This window comes from Glycine max, chromosome 1 (assembly GCF_000004515.6).
Source record: "Glycine max cultivar Williams 82 chromosome 1, Glycine_max_v4.0, whole genome shotgun sequence".
Lineage (NCBI taxonomy): Eukaryota > Viridiplantae > Streptophyta > Magnoliopsida > Fabales > Fabaceae > Glycine > Glycine max.
Genome location: NC_016088.4, coordinates 20,839,285 through 20,856,643, shown reverse-complemented (window position 1 = coordinate 20,856,643; position 17,359 = coordinate 20,839,285). Strand labels below are relative to the sequence as shown.

The following is a 17,359-nucleotide window of genomic DNA, read 5'->3' as shown; positions in this document are numbered from 1 at the left end:
AAATTGTGTTATTTTACCTTTTATTTCTTTTTTATTTTTGAGGTCGACAAAAGCGGGGTTCTTGCTCCTACGTATCCTCCATCGAGGAGGAAATCAGACATACGTAGTTCTTCCTTAAGGGTGAATCAAAGGATTCTTTTTACTTGGAAGGTGATCATTTTAAGGCGTTGGACCTTAAAAATGATCCTTTATACTTGGTAAGAAAAACTGAGGTATTGAATCTTAAAATCCTTTTTAGTGATTTTTTTGTGGACGAGCTTGACTTTGCGGGTTGATTTTAGACTTAGTTTCACTTTAGTTATTAGTCAATTCAATTAAGAACGAGAAATTCCAAAGAGAAACGTCCGATTGATTTTTCCGCTTTATTTTACTTAACGGTATTTTTCTATTATTATATTATTATTTTATCTCTTTTTTTATTTCCAACGTGGTTACGGCACGACCGAACGATCGGAATTAATTTTAACTGAAATTAACGGATATTACAAATCAAATGATCGGTGGAAATTTATTTTATTTTTTATTAGGTGAGAAATGACTTAAATAAATGACTGAAGCACGTCAAAAGAGGGTACGGAAAGTAAATGAAACGAGAATAAAAGTACACAAAACAAATGGGGACCACCACGGGTACATAGAATGAATTGAAAAGCTCGATTTGGAAACTTACCCGTTGAAGAACGAAGAACGGATGAAGAACAGTGAATAACGAAGAACGGTTGAAAATCTTCGCGTAATTACCCACGGAAACGTTACAGAAGCGCCTCGGCTTAAATTTTCTTCACGGAAACAATTTTCCTCAGCAATTTTAAGAGAATACGAAGTGCCAAGAAGGCTGAACTCCTTCCTTCCTCATTCCTCTCCCTATTTATAGCAAAATAGAGGAGGAGCTTGCCACCCAGCTCGCCCAGGCGAGCCAGGTTGCTTCCTCCAGAAGCAACCACCTTCTGGAGGAAGAAACTGGAATGCCCAAGTGGGCCTGATTGCTATTTACACCCCCTTTTTACTAAATGCACCCCCTTTGCTTTTTTTTGTGATTCTTTTTCCATAACGTTACGAAACTTTACAAATTTTGTAACGATACTTATTTTCTTTCCGTAAGGCTACGGAACCTTATGAATCATATATTTACTCTTTTTTAGGTTTCGAAGAAGTTACAGAAACTCACGGATTGCATAACAATACTTCCTTTTGGTTTCCGCCACATTACGGAATTTCACGGATCGCGTAACCATGCTTTCTTTTGATTTCCGGCGTGTCTCGGGACTTCACATATTGTGCAACAAAGGGTGCTAAGTACTTCGAAGAGGTCAATCAAAGGTTGCATGCCATCAAGCAATAGTCTCCGGACGAAATTAGGGTATGACAGTTGTCCCTCTTTACTTACCTTTTATCAGAGATAAGAGGAAAGTAAAGATAAAAACACTGATTTCGTCTGTCTTTGACCATTCCGTGACTAGTCTATGACGACTCTCGTCTCTACTTCTTCTTTTTTCTGCACAACACAAAACAAAATACAAACAACAACAAAAACAACAACAACATAATATACATATATACACATGTTTGGCGATGGAAACAATCGGGAAAATAACAAAAACACATTTCCCAGCCACCGGAGGCTCCGCACTTGACGGTGGAAGACACATGAACAATGCTAGGCAATCACTTCGCGTGGCTCCAGACTCATTGGTGGAGGATGCATGAACGAAAATCAATTCATGGGGCTCCGAATAAAAGTCGAGAATGGAGAATTGTGCTAGGCAATCACTTCGCGTGGCTCCAGACTCATTGGTGAAGGATGCATGAACGCCAATCAATTCATGGGGCTCCAACTAAAAGTGGAGAAAGGAGAATTGCACTAGGCAATCACTTCGCGTGGCTTCAGACTCATTGGTGGAGGATGCATGAACGACAATCAATTCATGGGGCTCCGAATAAAAGTGGAGAATGGAGAATTGCGCTAGGCAATCACTTCGCGTGGCTCCAGACTCATTGGTGGAGGATGCATGAACGACAATCAATTCATGGGGCCCCGAATAAAAGTGGAGAATGGAGAATTGCACTAGGCAATCACTTCGCGTGGCTCCAGACTCATTGGTGGAGGATGCATGAACGACAATCAATTCATGGGGCTCTAAATAAAAGTGGAGAATGGAGAATTGCACTAGGCAATCACTTCGCGTGGCTTGAGACTCATTGGTGGAGGATGCATGAACGACAATCAATTCATGGGGCTCCGAATAAAATTGGAGAATGGAGAATTTCACTAGGCAATCACTTCGCATGGCTCGAGACTCATTGGTGGAGGATGCATGAACGACAATCAATTCATGGGGCTCCGAATAAGATTTGTTGGCAGGACCGAATGGTCCACTGGGTTTTTTCCACCTAAAAAGGCAAACATGCTTTTTGCAAAGAAAAATAAATCATTCGCGATAGCACCATATCTTAGAGAAACAATATACTCATGCCAAGGGTAATCTTCTTTGTAACCGAAAATGAAGGGCAGGATGTCAACATTTAGCTTTTAAATGAACATTTAGGGGAAACATCGGGTTAAGCTGAAACTGGGAATAAATCACTCATAGTGTATAAAAAACTCACACAGGCAAGTGTTTTACCCTAATCCCAAACCATAACTACACCATGACTTTATTTTGCACACAATTTCCTATCGAATCAAAGATCAACACGTACGATCATGGATCAATAGAATTTTCTCAAGGGTAGTGTTTTTGGAGAGGAAGCTGAGTGTTTCGGTCTTTTCCTCTTTGTTTATGTGGGGCGGGATATCGCCAGTCAAGAATGACTTTGAATGGCAATTCGAAAGGAAGAACCACCAAAAATGGGTTTTCCTTTGCCGGCAGTCACTTACCTTGCTGAAAATTTATCTGGTCTAAAGATCTTCTATTCTCTTTCTTTCATTGATCAGGAATTATTCTGTTTTCCTCCGATTTCCTTTTTACTTCCTTCCGATCTTCAATCGGGAATCCTTCTTTTCCTTTCTTTTCATTTTTTTCCTTTTCCTTATTTTCATTTTTTTCCTTTTCCTTATTTTCATTTTTTCCTTTTCTTTCTTTTCATTTCTTCCTTTTCTTTCTTTTCATTTCTTCCTTTTCCATTCCTTTCTTTGGGAAATCGGGTTTTAGCATTCTATTTGCTCTCCCTTGAAGAGATTCCGCTGTCCTTTGCTTCGGGGGAAAGGATGAGGATTCTTTTTTATAGGCCAAGGTTCAAAAAAGTTTAAGGTTGTGTCTCAATGGGGTCTTTTATCGTGGGAGCCCGATCTTGATATCTGGGGCAAAACAAATTTGTGCGTCAAGGTGTCGGTCTCGGGCCGAACTTCCATATTATTCCACAAGGCACGCGCAACAATGATGATTTGGAAACAACGTGCAAAATTAGTCATGGCCACAGCCAGGTGGGCACTCAAGCATCTCGTTTATGGCATTGTGATACTACGGTTGGGAACTTACACAAACAGACCCAAAGTTTCCAAACTATGTTCTTTCATCAGTTCAATGAATCCATCCATTCTTATCTCGGTTATTCAGGAAAATAAACTCTTAGCGTCAGTCCCTTGTTTCCAGAAGATATGTTTGCTCTCTACGAATGATTTATGCTTCCTAACCATAACATGCCGACCTTCGAGGTCTTTTTGTCTTTTTCTTTTTGTTTCATTTTTTATGTTTAAAAAATAACTATACATCCATCGTTATCTATGAGAAAAAAATTTTCTTTATACTTTTTTCTCTCTTTATATCAACACAGTCTACATAAAAACTCTATTCTTGTTCAAAGATTTCGTTTTCGTTTTTCAACATACACTCGTGGTTTATACAAAAATTTCTTTATATACACTCATTACTCACACACGAGAATTTCTCTTCACACATTATTTACACACACACCAAATCTTTCCATACACTTTTTACATATAAAAACTCTTTTCTTTTCTTTATATATAGACACGACATTTGTTCACAACGCCTCTTTCTTTTTCAATTCTTGGTGTTATCATGATTTTTGTTTGTTTTATTTTTAGGACGACGTTCCTAAAGGAAAACTCTACAAGATTCCGGAACAAACATTATTGACAAATAACAAAGTAAGCACTGACGCAACAATCCAAACAATATGTATGCACAAAACAAAAGACAATCAAAACAACAAAAACAAACGTTAGTCCCTCAAGTCATAGAAACAAGATAACATAGAAATGATAAATGATTGAACATACGAATTTGGGGATCCCACGGTCATGTGGCTCCGCATGCCACCGGACTCTTGGGTCACGGTAACAAAAGGTGGGGTGGTCGACAAAAGCAGGGCTTTTGCTCCTACGTATCCTCAATTTGTGATGAGGAACTTAGACCTACGTAGTTCTTGATAACTGTGAGACTAAAAATAGTCTCGGTGTTTTCTTCACCAAAATGCGAACATGCTTTAGTAAAGAGACAAAACTTCCAACTGATCAGAGCAACATATGCTTTTTGGATGAAAAACAATGTGTCTATCGGGGAAGGAGAGTATGCTGATGAAATTTTCTCATAACCGTAAATGAGATTTTGGATGTTAGCATTTCGTTTCTAAATGACCATTTAGAGGAAGCACTGGGTTCAACAAAAATAGAAGAAAATCACTCAAAGTGTATCAATCTCACACATGTAAGTGTTTTATCCTAATTTCGAACCATAGATATGCCATGACTTGATTTTGCAAATCATTTCCTATCAAATCAAAGATTACATGCGTGATCATAGATCAATAAGACTTTTTTCGGGAATGGTTTTTAGGTGGGGAACTTGGCTTTGAGTGTTTTTGCCATTTCCTTTTCTGCTTTTTGTTTAGTGCCCGGAGAGAAAGTCGCTAGCGCATAGGATTTTGGTTGGCAATCAAAGGGAGAGGACCACTTTAGGTCGTGGTTTCCTTTTTTCTTGTTTACTTGGTGACAATTCTGTATTGTTCAGATATTGTCTGGTCCAAAGACCTTTCTGCATATTTCTTCTGTTTTCTTTCAATCTTTGATCGGGAACTTTGTTTCTTTTTTTTTCTTTGCTTTCTCTCAATCTTTGATCGGGGAATTTTCTTTCTTTTTTGCTTTCTCCCCCTCTTTGATTGGGAATTTTCTCTTTTTTCTTTCTTCCGATTCTTTTGATCAGGAATTTTCTCCTTTTCTCTCTTTTTTTGTTTTCTTCCGAGGGCAAGGATTGACATTCTCACCCTAGGTCAAGGTTTATGATAAGTTGGGATTTTGACTCAAGGCTTGTAGAACGACTGGTCATGATATATGTCAGGGTTTGGCCAGTGGTTCGGGGATAAAGTGGATGATACACATGCAACAATGATGATTAGGAAATTTTATGCAAAACTGGTCATGCATGCATCCATGTGGACACTCAAGCATCAAGTTTTTATGGCCATGTGACACTAGGGCTCAAGATTCATTTTCCCTACTTAAGTCAACCTAGTGTTTCCAAAATATTTTTTTTTATCAATTCATGCATTCATCCGAGTCCATTTTGGACGTTCGGGAAAATTTTCACAGCACTCACCCTTCAGGTGTATACACATTTTTTCAAAAAGCTGGAAGTTATCTCTTTTCACAAGCATGTTGTTTTTTAGCTAGACAACCTTTATTATTTTTTATTTTCTATTTTTTTTTCTTCCTTCTTATTCTTTTCTTGCTCGCTCTCTTTTTGCTCTCTTTTTTTTTCATGAGGTATTTTGCTACCTAAACATACGTATATTTTTGTGAGGTATTTTGCTATATACATGTGTGTCCAAGGTATCTTGCTACTTAAACATACATATATATGTTTTGTGAGATATTTTTGCTATATACATGCATATCCAAGGTATCTTGCTACCTAAACATACATACATATATATATATATATTTTGTGAAGTATTTTTGCTACATACATGCATATTCAAGGTATCTTTCTACCTAAACATACATATATATATTTTGTGAAGTATTTTTTGCTACATACATGCATATCCAAGGTATCTTTCTACCTAAACATACATATATATATATATATATATATATATATATATATATATATATATATATATATATATATATATATATATTGTGAGGTATGACTACCTTCCGAGCTTGTGCTTGTTTTATTTAAATTCTTAGGATCATGAGCAACTAGGTGTGTCCTGCTATGACTTGAGAAACAAAAGTGATCAAATAACAAGCAGAGATTTAAAAGGTACTAGGTTGCCTCCTAGTAGCGCTTCTTTAACGTCTTGAGCTGGACGCTTGATGGCTTGTCGGTCACGGACCTAGTACTTTGCTTACCTTTGGCTTTGGACTTGGTTGCCTATTGGTCGGCCATGGGTCGTAAGCAACGCTCTAACCTTTTTGTGGATGAGCTGAGGTGAACTCTAGAAGTGATGGCGGTGCGTCTATTACCCGCTGTCGGCCATCCCCAGGCTGCTGTGGTGTTTCGCCCTGCGCCTGCCTGGGGACGCAATACTTCATGGTGAAAGCTCGATTAGTAGGGGGCCTGATGCCCTTGCTGGAGATGACAGGCACTCCGCAGAACTGACAGAGACCCGTAATTAGATCTTGACAACTCCAAGACCCTGTTGGACTTCTTCGGGTCCACTGGGTGTCTTGCAGGCGTGATCCCTGTAAACAATAGATGAAATCAGAAATCAGTTGAGCGATGTGCATACTTACCTATGTCATGATGACGTGACCTTGCCGGGGGGAACGGGCACCCTGTAGGACTACAGAGGCCCGTAACCAGAGTTGGAAACCCTAGGGCCCTGTTGGACTTCTCCGGGTCCACTGGTGTCTTTGTGGGTGCGATTCCTGCAAACAATAGATGGTATCAGAAATCAGTTGAACCATATGTATACTTACCTATGTCACGATGGCATGACCTCGCTGGGGGGAACGGGCACCCTGTAGGACTGACAGAGGCCCGTAACCAGAGCTGGAAACCCCAGGGCCCTGTTGAACTTCTTCGGGTCCACTGGGTGTCTTGTGGGCGCAATCCCTGCAAACAATAGATGATATCAGAAATCAATTGCCATGGTCACATATTTATAATCATTTGATGACTCAAGTTAAAATTTGTGACTCTTGGCAATTTCTTTAAAACTAGTCACTGTTTAAAAATTGCGACTCTTTTGAAAACTATTCACTTTAAAAGTTGTGACTCTTTTGAAAACTAGTCACTTAAAGGTTGTGACTTTTGAAAAACTCTTCAGAAACAAGTCACTTTAAGAATTGTGACTTTTGGTAATTTATTTTTCGAAATCAGTCACTGGTAATCGATTACCATTTTAGTGTAATCGATTACACATCAAAAGATGTGACTCTTCATGTTTAAATTTGAAAATCAAAATGTTTAGTGTAATCGATTACACAAGTTTAAAATGATTTGAAAATGTTTTATCACTAGTTTTGACTCGTGAAATTTGAAATCTAACGTTTTAAAACATTGGTAATCGATTACATACTCATGGTAATCAATTACAGCTTTGTAAATAAGTTTTGAAAACAATGTTGGCTATTGGTAATCGATTACTACCTTATGGTAATCGATTACCAGAGAGTAAAACTCTTTGGTAAAAGATTTTGTGAAAAATTCTTATGCTATTCAATGTTTTGAAAAACTTTTTTAGTACTTATCTTGATTAAGTCTTCTCTTGATTCTTGAATCTTGAGTCTTGAATCTTGATCTTGATTGTTCTTGAATCTTGAAACTTGACTATTCTTGAATCTTGATTCTTTGAAACTTGATTCAAAGCTTTTTTTGACTCCTGATTCTTTGAAACTTGTTTAACTTTTGATCCTTTAGCATCATCAAAATAATCTTGGAAGTCATTGCTTCCACAAAATTTTAATTAGTCAAGACACATTTTTGTCCTCTTATTTTTGTAATTTTGTGATTTTAGATCTTTTGTTTTTAATTGAGATATTTTGTCCTCACTTTTAAAAATATATGATTTTATTTTTTAATTGAAACATTTTGTCTTACACTTTTAAAAGATTCATGATTTTATTCCTCCTATCAATTTCAAATGTTTACTATTTACTTTTTTTATTATTTTTTATATAAATTAAGTCTACTAACAATTAAGTAATTTAAACAACATTCACTACATGGGTAATCAAGTGATAAGTGTTGGTCAACCATATAGTATACACAATCAATATTTGAAATTGATCATAATGACTAAAATTATGATTTTCTTAAAATAAAAGATAAAATATCTCAATTAAAAATGATGTAATTAAAATTGTGGATTTGAAAAAATACATGAAGGAAAAATATATTTTATCTATAAATGTAAGTTATACTATAAATTTATATTATATTTTATTGAGTAATGTTTATTTAATTTTAAATTACATGCATTGACAAATAGGTAAAATTAATGATCCAACATTGTCTCTAACCCAAGGAATTACAAACATATTTCATAGTTTGCATAATAAATGCCAATCAATAAGTGTTTAACACCAATTTTTAGTTCATTTTATTTTTTAAAATGACTCTTTAAAAATAATTTGACATCAATTAGTAAATTGTATAACATATAAAATAAATATGAAAATGAAATTGATTGAAAATTATAATAGAATTTAATATGGAAACTGTTTAATGGACCTTTTATATTTATAGTAATACTTTGAAATGAGATTTATTTTAGTCCTTCAAGTTGTAATTAAATTATTTCCAATTTTTTAATCCAATTTTAACATAATATATAATATAGAATTATATTCTAAACAAAATCTGTAACTAATATGATTTTACTATCATAAACAAATTATTTCAATTAAGATTAATATGTCTTAATTTAAAATAATTTTTCTTAACATAATATAACTCAAATTAATTAACATTAAGTTAGCTTAAAATAATGAATTTAAATTATAAAAATATATACATGAGAAGAATAAAATATAAAAAAATATTGATAGAGAAAAATTGATAAAAAAGTAGAATATTGAATTAATGTTTGTTTAATTTTCTTCTAATAATAATTTTCATCTCTTGTTTTACATATAAATTTAATAATAAATATTTTTGTGGAACTTTTTATTCATAAAAAAATATTTATTTAAAGTTAGATAGTTAAATAATTGTGTAATTTTTTTTTACTCCTTTAATATATTCCTGGATCTATTAGTTAGATTGAATAGTTTTTGGATTAGTTAATTTGCTTTCTTAATCTTAAAAGTATATATATATATATATATATATATAAACAAGCTATCTTCTGATTATTTTAATTGTTTTAGAAAATAATCGGAAAATATTAATGAATTAAAAAAATCTTTCTTTGCTGCTGCCTCCGTTCCCCCCTTCTCATAAACAACGCGTTTTCTCTTCTGCTTCGTATCTGTAAGCGTTTTTCTTCTCTTCTTTTTTTCTTCTTTCACCTTCGAATCGTTGATGCAGCGTCCGATTTATTCTTTTTCTGTGTAGTTTTTGATTTTCGGTTTCTGACTATTATTTCTTAAAAAATTACAGATTCTTTGCTTTTGGTTTTGGTTGATTGAAGGCCTTCACGGCATTCGTTGCGGCATTTTAATCGATTTATCCAAGCAGGTACGTGTTCTTCTTTTTAATCGATCATTATAGTTTTTTGTAATGATTGTCTGGTTTCTAGATCCGATGAACTTTTCTTTCTTTTCTTTATCTTTCCTGTCTGGTTCGATTGTTTTATTTGATTTGCGTGCTTTGTTTATGTTTTAATATTATTGGCTTGATTTGGTTTTTGTTTTCTGTGATTTTTTCGTTGATTTTTTCATGATTATTGTTTACTTTTCGTCAAATGAGATTTCTATGCCGGTTGGTGGATGCGCAATAAACTTTTTATTGGTCGTGTACTTAATTCACTGGCTTGTCGATGTCATATATATATATATATATATATATATAACAAAAAAAGTAATGATCAATTCTCAGTAATTTATATGAGTTTGGATGTTTAAATTGTCAGCACCAGCGATTTTAATCTAGAAATCAAGAGTAGTGTTTATGTTGTTTAAGGCCTGGACATGTATATTTTGTGTTTGTTTATGCTCAATTATCTTGAATAACACAATTCAAGAGAGTTTAAGATTTATTTTGATTCACAAATTCAGTCACAACTCAGCACCACAACTCAACTTCATCATAGGTATCATGTAGGAAACTTAGAAAACGAAAAAAAAGTTCAACAACAAAATTACTTCTAGGAATTGATTTATAACATGTTATGAACTAAATAACATGCATGAATTAGACTCAAAATTCAAAAGGTAGACTAAGAATAACAAGAATACAAGAACAAATGTATCTAGAATTCAATCAACAAAATAAAAATTCAACACAAACTTACAACATAATGTGACAATTACTATGACTAAACATGACTCTAAGACAACATAGATTAAGTGATTTACACTTAGATTTTTGTGTTTTTTTTCTAATCAATATTTTGGAATAAAATTTAGATCTAAAGGTTCAGCACAAGAATATTATGACTGAAAAATGATAGAACCTAAAATCAACACAAAAACATGATTCAAGAGTAGATTTATAAAATTTGAACCATAAAAATGCAAGAACAAGTGTAAATCTAAGATTTAATCGGTTTATTTTTTTGAATCTACTCTAAACAGCACCAAACCAGAAGACAATGGAGGATATATACGAAGAATAAGATGAATAACAAGGAATTAAAGTGAATTGACCGAACAAAAAATAGAGGAAGCAAAAGAACATCACCTAGATGAAGATGCTCTTGATACCACATGATGTAGCTCCATGTGAAGCTTGTAGACGTTGGATCTTCTTCATCAATGGAATCCCTTGCTTCTTAAAGTTTGATAGCAACGGAATGAAGAAGGAGAAGGATGATTGGAGACGCCACTTCAAGGAGAAAATGAGTCTAGAAGAAACTCACCACCATAGGAAGCCATGAATAAGAGCTTGAAGGTAAGAGAAGATGAATGGAAGGAGAGGGAGAGAAGGAGCACAAAATTTTGTGCCTCAAAAGAAGTCTGAACTTTGATCATTTGCTAAAACTCAATAACAATTGATGCCTAAATTGAGATTATAATTATACATTATTCACCTCCCCAAGAAAGAAAAAAAGGGATAATAACAAAGAAGAAACAAGAAAAACTTGTACAATATAATAAACTATAAAGAAAGACACTTAATATACAACCAGAAGAATATTATAAGACAATTATGATGGTCAGCTTCCCTAATTTATATACTTGCAAATATACAGATATGCTAGCCTAGCAGGTAAATCTATATGTGAGCCATTATAATGTGCATAGACAAATGAATACACAATAAATTCAATAAAAATCATTGCAACAACATAACCATTGCATGAAACATAGAATAGGATGTTCAAACTTCAAACAAACACAATCTTTAAAGATCATAATTAACTTACTTGGTATATATACATGTAAGGCATAGTTACCATCGACATGAGGGTAGCTCCTAAGTCTAGTTGTCTGACCTATCTGTAGAACTAGAAGCCATTTACCATCAAGACAATGAATAGTTGTCAGCAAAAGAAACACAACATACTAGCATATAAATAACAACAAAATATTCATTTGGTTGCAAGAAAACTTCCAATATAAGAAATATGAGTTTATGAATTCAGAAAAAAAATGTGTCATCAACTAAGAGTTTGAGGTTGGTAAATTTTGTGATTCTTTTTATTTCCTAATGGATCACCTAAACCTATCCAAAAAAGAAAATATTTTCATTCTCTATTTTCCTTCTAGTAATGAGTAAATAAAATCAACTTAAAATCTAGAATACCAAGAATGCTTGGAGGATCAAGGAGTGAGATAGGAGGTGGTGGCAAGTGTATATGCTTTCTTGCCAATCTTACATTCAATACCTTTGAATTTACAGCTAAAAATACACTTCTTTAAAGAGTGTGAAAGTCAATTTTAGTAGTGGTGACTGGTGTAGTGTTGGCGCGGACAACGTTGTCATCATAGGGGAGGGTAGAGGATCAGTGGAGGCGAAGGAGGTGGTGCACGGGTGTCTAGTGAGAGGTATTTGTGTACATTCACGCTTTTGGGATGCAAGAAGCAAAAGCATGGGTGCAAGAAGTAAAAGCCTAATGTCTTTCATCTGACACAAGCATTACCTTACTAAATAAAGTATCAAATTACAATTTAAATTAAAATTAAGGGACCATTCGAGTAATTAACCGTCCGACTAAATTAAACGATCCACATTTACGTGAACGAGTGAATGTAGGTAATCCATTTCTAACAGCAGAACAGAGTCCCAAAGTTGCAGAGACGTTGAGGCAGGTTCAACATTCGAACCCTTCTCTTATATTCTCTAATAATCTCTCTAATCTCTAACTCCCACCCGTCCATTGTAAACCTGAGGCAGACTTGGCCGATCTACCCAAACTCTAAAACCCTTTCTCTCTTTTTTGTACAACCGACAGAGAGACCATTCCTGCTAGAGACTGTTGTCCAAACTTTAAGGTAACCATTTCATTCTTCACATGCTCATTCATTTTTAATTTTGTTGCATAAAAATAAAATAAATAAGGCGATGTTACAAACATGGTATAAGATAGCCGTGCCCCCAATCTGCAGGATGTCACGTAAACTAGGCATATTTTTGACAATCGATTGATATTTTTTTTAATGTACAATTTAATTTAATTGATGCTTAGTAGCTGAAAATTCATATAGTGAATGAGAAACACTGTTCACAATAATGTAATTTGAAGTGAAGACTCCCCCTTGCGCAAAAGTGAGGAGAGGAAAAGGGTGTGCTCTGCAGTTTTCTTTCCCATTTGTTATTTTCACTTCTTCATTTGTACAAATATATATCTTCTGTCTTTTTGTGTTCAGGTTCTTTTTTAGTTGAAAATCTGTATACTCATTCACTTGAACATAATCTGTTTATTGGAATTATAGATCCAAGTCATATTTAACTGTCTTTCCTTTTCTTTTTTTTTTTTCATTTGGCGTGGAGGAGGGTATAGTTACTAATTCTCAATTTTTATAACAGTTCTGTAGTCTCCTTCTAGTGCTTAATCAAACTTTGTTTTACCTCATTCTGAAGTTTTTTCGTTCTTTTCATTTTTTCTTTGAATATGTCAATCGTTGAATCGTTGGATTCATGGATTGCATTCTGACCATGGACCATGGTTTTTCGCATTTGCCTTATCTCTTTGGTCATTGAAAGACAGTAAAGTCAGAATGAGTTATGGTGAAACTTGCTTAGTGGTTTGTTCCATTGCAAACAGTATTCCTTGATTAATAATGGTTTTCACTTGAGCATTAACAGTATCAAATGAAGTCCCATGCCAATTCCTGAATGTGTAATTCTTTAAATGTTTAATCTAATGGTCAAAAGTTCAATAGATTAGATATATTTCTGGTAAAAAAAATTGGCAATTTTTTTTTCTCATCCAACTGCCAGAGATTTATCTTTACAAATTTCAAAGACCATATACATAAAAAGGATTATGGAACAAATTAAATAGGAGAGTATCTATTTTTTGCTTCAGAAAATTGAGCTATACAATTGTATACACACACACACAGAGATTCCTGTTTGAGGATTTTGGACATTGTTTGATTATTATATATATCTTTTATAAGAGGTACTGTAAATTTTATTAGTTTCATGTGCAGATCTTGGCATGTTATAAAGGGTAGACTGCAAAATGGAGGCATTGAAAGCATCTTATGGGGATGGATCTTCTGATTCAGATTCTGAATCTGCCCATTCAATTCCAACTTCTGCTCCCTCAGCAGTATTCACACCCTTGCCACCACCTCCTATCTCACTCCTTGATCCTCCAAGCATTCTTGGTATTCTAGATTTTAAGCTGATTTTATTTACTCATTACTAGAAGGAAAATAGAGAATGAAAATATTTTCTTTTTTGGATAGGTTTAGGTGATCCATTAGGAAATAAAAAGAATTGCAAATTTTACCAACCTCAAACTCTTAGTTGATGGCACATTTTTTTTCTGAATTCATAAACTCATATTTCTTATATTGGAAGTTTTCTTGCAACCAAATGAATATTCTGTTGTTATTTATATGCTAGTATGTTATGTTTCTTTTGCTGACAACTATTCATTGTCTTGATGGTAAATGGCTTCTAGATCTGCAGATAGGTCAGACAACTAGACTTAGGAGCTTCCCTCATGTCGATGGTAACTATGCCTTACATGTATATATACCAAGTAAGTTAATTATGATCTTTAAAGATTGTGTTTGTTTGAAGTTTGAACATCCTATTCTATGTTTCATGCAATGGTTATGCTGTTGCGATGATTTTTATTGAATTTACTGTGTATTCATTTGTCTATGCACTTTATAATGGCTCACATTTAGATTTACCTGCTAGCTAGCAGATCTGTATATTTGCAAGTATATAAATTAGGGAAACTGACCATCATAATTGTCTTATAATATTCTTCTGGCTATATATTAAGTGTCTTTCTTTATAGTTTATTATACTGTACAGGTTTTTCTTGTTTCTCCCTTGTTATTACCCCTTTTTTTCTCTCTTGGGGAGGTGAATAATTCATAATTATAATCTCAATTTAGGCATCAATTGTTATTGGGTTTTAGCTTAGATGATATGTTGGATTAGACTTCCTTCTTTGTTATATGACCCTAAGAACCTACATAGAGCACAAGCCTAATTCCGATACAAATTATTTTAGTAATTTTCAGGGCCCTCGGTAAGTTAGATGGCCCTGTCCCTATCAAAAAAAAAAAAAAAAAGTTGATGCATCTGCAACTGTTACAGAGCAAGATGCACATGACTTGGCATTTCATAGCATTTGGTGGAGCAGTAGGACTGAGACTGAAGGTGAATCTGCTCATAGTCATAGATATGAACAAACACCCAAACTATCTATTACCTATAACAAGGTACTTCCCTAGGTTATGGAACTGGTTCATCTCATTGGTGCTGTCAATTCTTATGTGTGAAGTTTCCTTCTTTGAACCCTAGAAGATTCTGATGTAGGCACTGGATCACCTGCAGGATCTAGACCTATAATAGTGATAATCTTAAAATTGAAAGGGACATTCTAAGATTCACATATGATATATTTGTTAATAAATCCATAGTCTAAGCTAACACCAGAAAATGGTTTGCAGATACTTGATTTAAAAGGTTTTGCCCCTCCTAACCTGCAGATCAAGTTCAACCACTGCATGCATGGCTATTTTACATTTTCTGTCTTAAATGTAGTTCAAAGATTTTTCATATATCTTTAATAAACTTCATGCTATTAAATATTTTCAAACGTTTTTAATGGTATATTATACAAGGTGCAGTCACTTGCAACTCAGAGTGCAGTTTTTCTTTACAGTTTACATTTCATCTCCATCAAAGAAAGAACTAGTTGCTTTCTTGAAAAAAATCTCCTCTCGGGAACCACGTCTTAATGTTGTTGATGTTGATGTCCCACTAAACATCCTCTGCCAAAATGATGAGAAGCTCGAACAAGTTACCTTAGGAAGAGAATTTCACATAAGTTTGGGAAGAACTGTCCCAATACGAGTACACCAGATTGACTCAGTGGTCTCAATGCTCAGACAGAAGCTTCAAATTCAACACCAGTCAGTTTTCGTTGTTGTATTGTTCACTTGTGAAAATTACAGCATATTTGTGTCTACCTGTTTACCTTATTGTTTCCTTTTGAAGCAGGTATTGGATCGACTTTAACAAGTGGGAGGTTTTTGTTAATGATGATCACACACGCTCCTTTCTCTCAGCAGAAGTTGTTCAAGGAGGGTTAGTAGAGGTATAAATTGTAGCCCTTTCTTTTCTTTTTTGCATGCCTCTGTTACTTGTTTTAGTGTTGAGTCATACTCAAGTTGGAATTATCTGTTGCATCGGTGGCTTAAATGTGTATCGATAGTGGCTAAATATTTGTATTTTGTTTGTTTTCGATAGTGGCTGATTTAAAACATATTAATGCTGTGTGGGTAATGGAAATCAAGTTATTGGTAATAGAACTATGGTATGTTTGGAAAATTGCATTTGAAAGCTGTTTTATACTTAATCATTCATCATTTGGGTGACATGACAAAACTGAATTGAATCATGGTTGAAATATAATTTTTCAAAAGCCTGTTACGTGAAATCTTTTAGTATATCTTCTGTTGAGGGCTTGAGGGAATCATTTCTTTTCGTACATGGAAACACAGAATTCGAAAAGATCAGAGATGATATGAAGAATAACTGGAAAATAGTTAATGTATCACATTCTTCTTGGTTTCCTTACATTCTTTTTTTTAATGCGCTGATTGTACATTTGTGCTAATTTCTCATTGTTTAATCTAGCCAATTCATTCTCTCTTTTCAGTTACCAATTTATGTGAAATCTGTTTTGTCTTTCCAATTAATTGCAGATAACGAAGCAAATTGAAGTAGTCAATGCAATTTACAGGCTTCATAATCTTCCTGAGTTTTACAAGGTCAGTTAGTTTTACAGGCCACAACCACTGTATCATAACTGCTGTCTTATCCCTGTTTCTCTCCTAGTATTTGAACTTGAAGTACTCTTAACAGGATCCACGTCCTCACATATCCTTAGCATGGGCCCTGGGTGACATCGCGCACTCTCTAAAGAAAATTGTCGACGAGGAAATGAAGTGTGCTGTTGGTAAATCTTTAAAGAAGTGTATTTTTAGCTGTAAATTCAAAAGTATTGAATGTAAGATTGGCAAGAAAGCATATACAATATGCAAAATTTCTGATGGACAATAATTGTGCACTTTAAAGGAAGAGCAAGGGATTTCCTGAAATATTTCAGGTTGCATGGAATTCTGCTTTTCTAAAATGGTGGGTTTCTTGGTTCTTTATCCCTTGTGAGTTGTAGACTAGACCCATGCCTTATGCGAGTTCATCAAAGCTTTGTAGAGATTACTTAAATTGATCGAAGGTGCAACAATGTTATTTGAATTTATTTCAGATATTACGTGTAAGTGTAATTGGAATTTCTACAAACCTATTTCAAAGGATTTCAATGTGTAATTTTGCTAGATGCCATGGGAATCATACAAATTGACATACACAAAGAACCTTCGCTTGAATTTTTTAAATTTTAACGATCTGATTATTATTATTATTTAGTAACGAAGTCAGATGAAGGAAGCAGCAAGGGACAATAGTACAGTTATATAAAGGAAAACATAGTAGCGAAGATGAAGACATAGAAGTGGAGTCTGACAAGGCTAACAGGGATTGTTTTGAAAAAGTTTAAGTCATTGTTAATGACCGAGGTCTTGACTCTTGAAACTTGAAAGCAAGGGACCCGGTGTTCTGGGTGAGCAGCATATTTAGGC

General features: G+C 34.3%; 1 protein-coding gene across 8 annotated transcripts; it reads left to right on the top strand.

The window, feature by feature from the left end:
• Positions 1–9,263: 9,263 nt before the first annotated feature.
• LOC100804441 (U6 snRNA phosphodiesterase) lies at positions 9,264–17,035 on the top strand. Of its 8 annotated transcripts, none has more exons than XM_014774026.2 (9): positions 9,274–9,386; positions 9,516–9,593; positions 13,676–13,855; positions 14,155–14,235; positions 14,808–14,932; positions 15,366–15,628; positions 15,717–15,813; positions 16,424–16,489; positions 16,584–17,035. In XM_014774026.2, the coding sequence occupies exons 3-9, from the start codon at positions 13,708–13,710 to the stop codon at positions 16,779–16,781; spliced, it is 978 nt and encodes a 325-aa protein (XP_014629512.1). In that variant the 5' UTR covers positions 9,274–9,386; positions 9,516–9,593; positions 13,676–13,707; the 3' UTR covers positions 16,782–17,035. The 8 variants fall into 8 exon arrangements, with proteins under 8 accessions (XP_003516818.1, XP_014629512.1, XP_014629515.1 ...); XM_026128001.2 differs by lacking the exons at positions 9,274–9,386; positions 9,516–9,593 and adding exons at positions 12,267–12,328; positions 12,414–12,511; XM_003516770.4 differs by lacking the exon at positions 14,808–14,932 and having other exon boundaries at positions 9,264–9,386; positions 15,379–15,628.
• Positions 17,036–17,359: the final 324 nt, after the last annotated feature.

Coding starts and splice junctions, on each gene's coding strand:
- LOC100804441 (XM_014774026.2), top strand. CDS start 13,708: ATGGAGGCATTGAAAGCATCTTATGGGGATGGATCTTCTGATTCAGAT. Junction 15,814..16,423: donor TTCAAGGAGGGTTAGTAGAG/GTATAAATTGTA, acceptor AATTAATTGCAG/ATAACGAAGCAAATTGAAGT. Junction 16,490..16,583: donor ATCTTCCTGAGTTTTACAAG/GTCAGTTAGTTT, acceptor TACTCTTAACAG/GATCCACGTCCTCACATATC.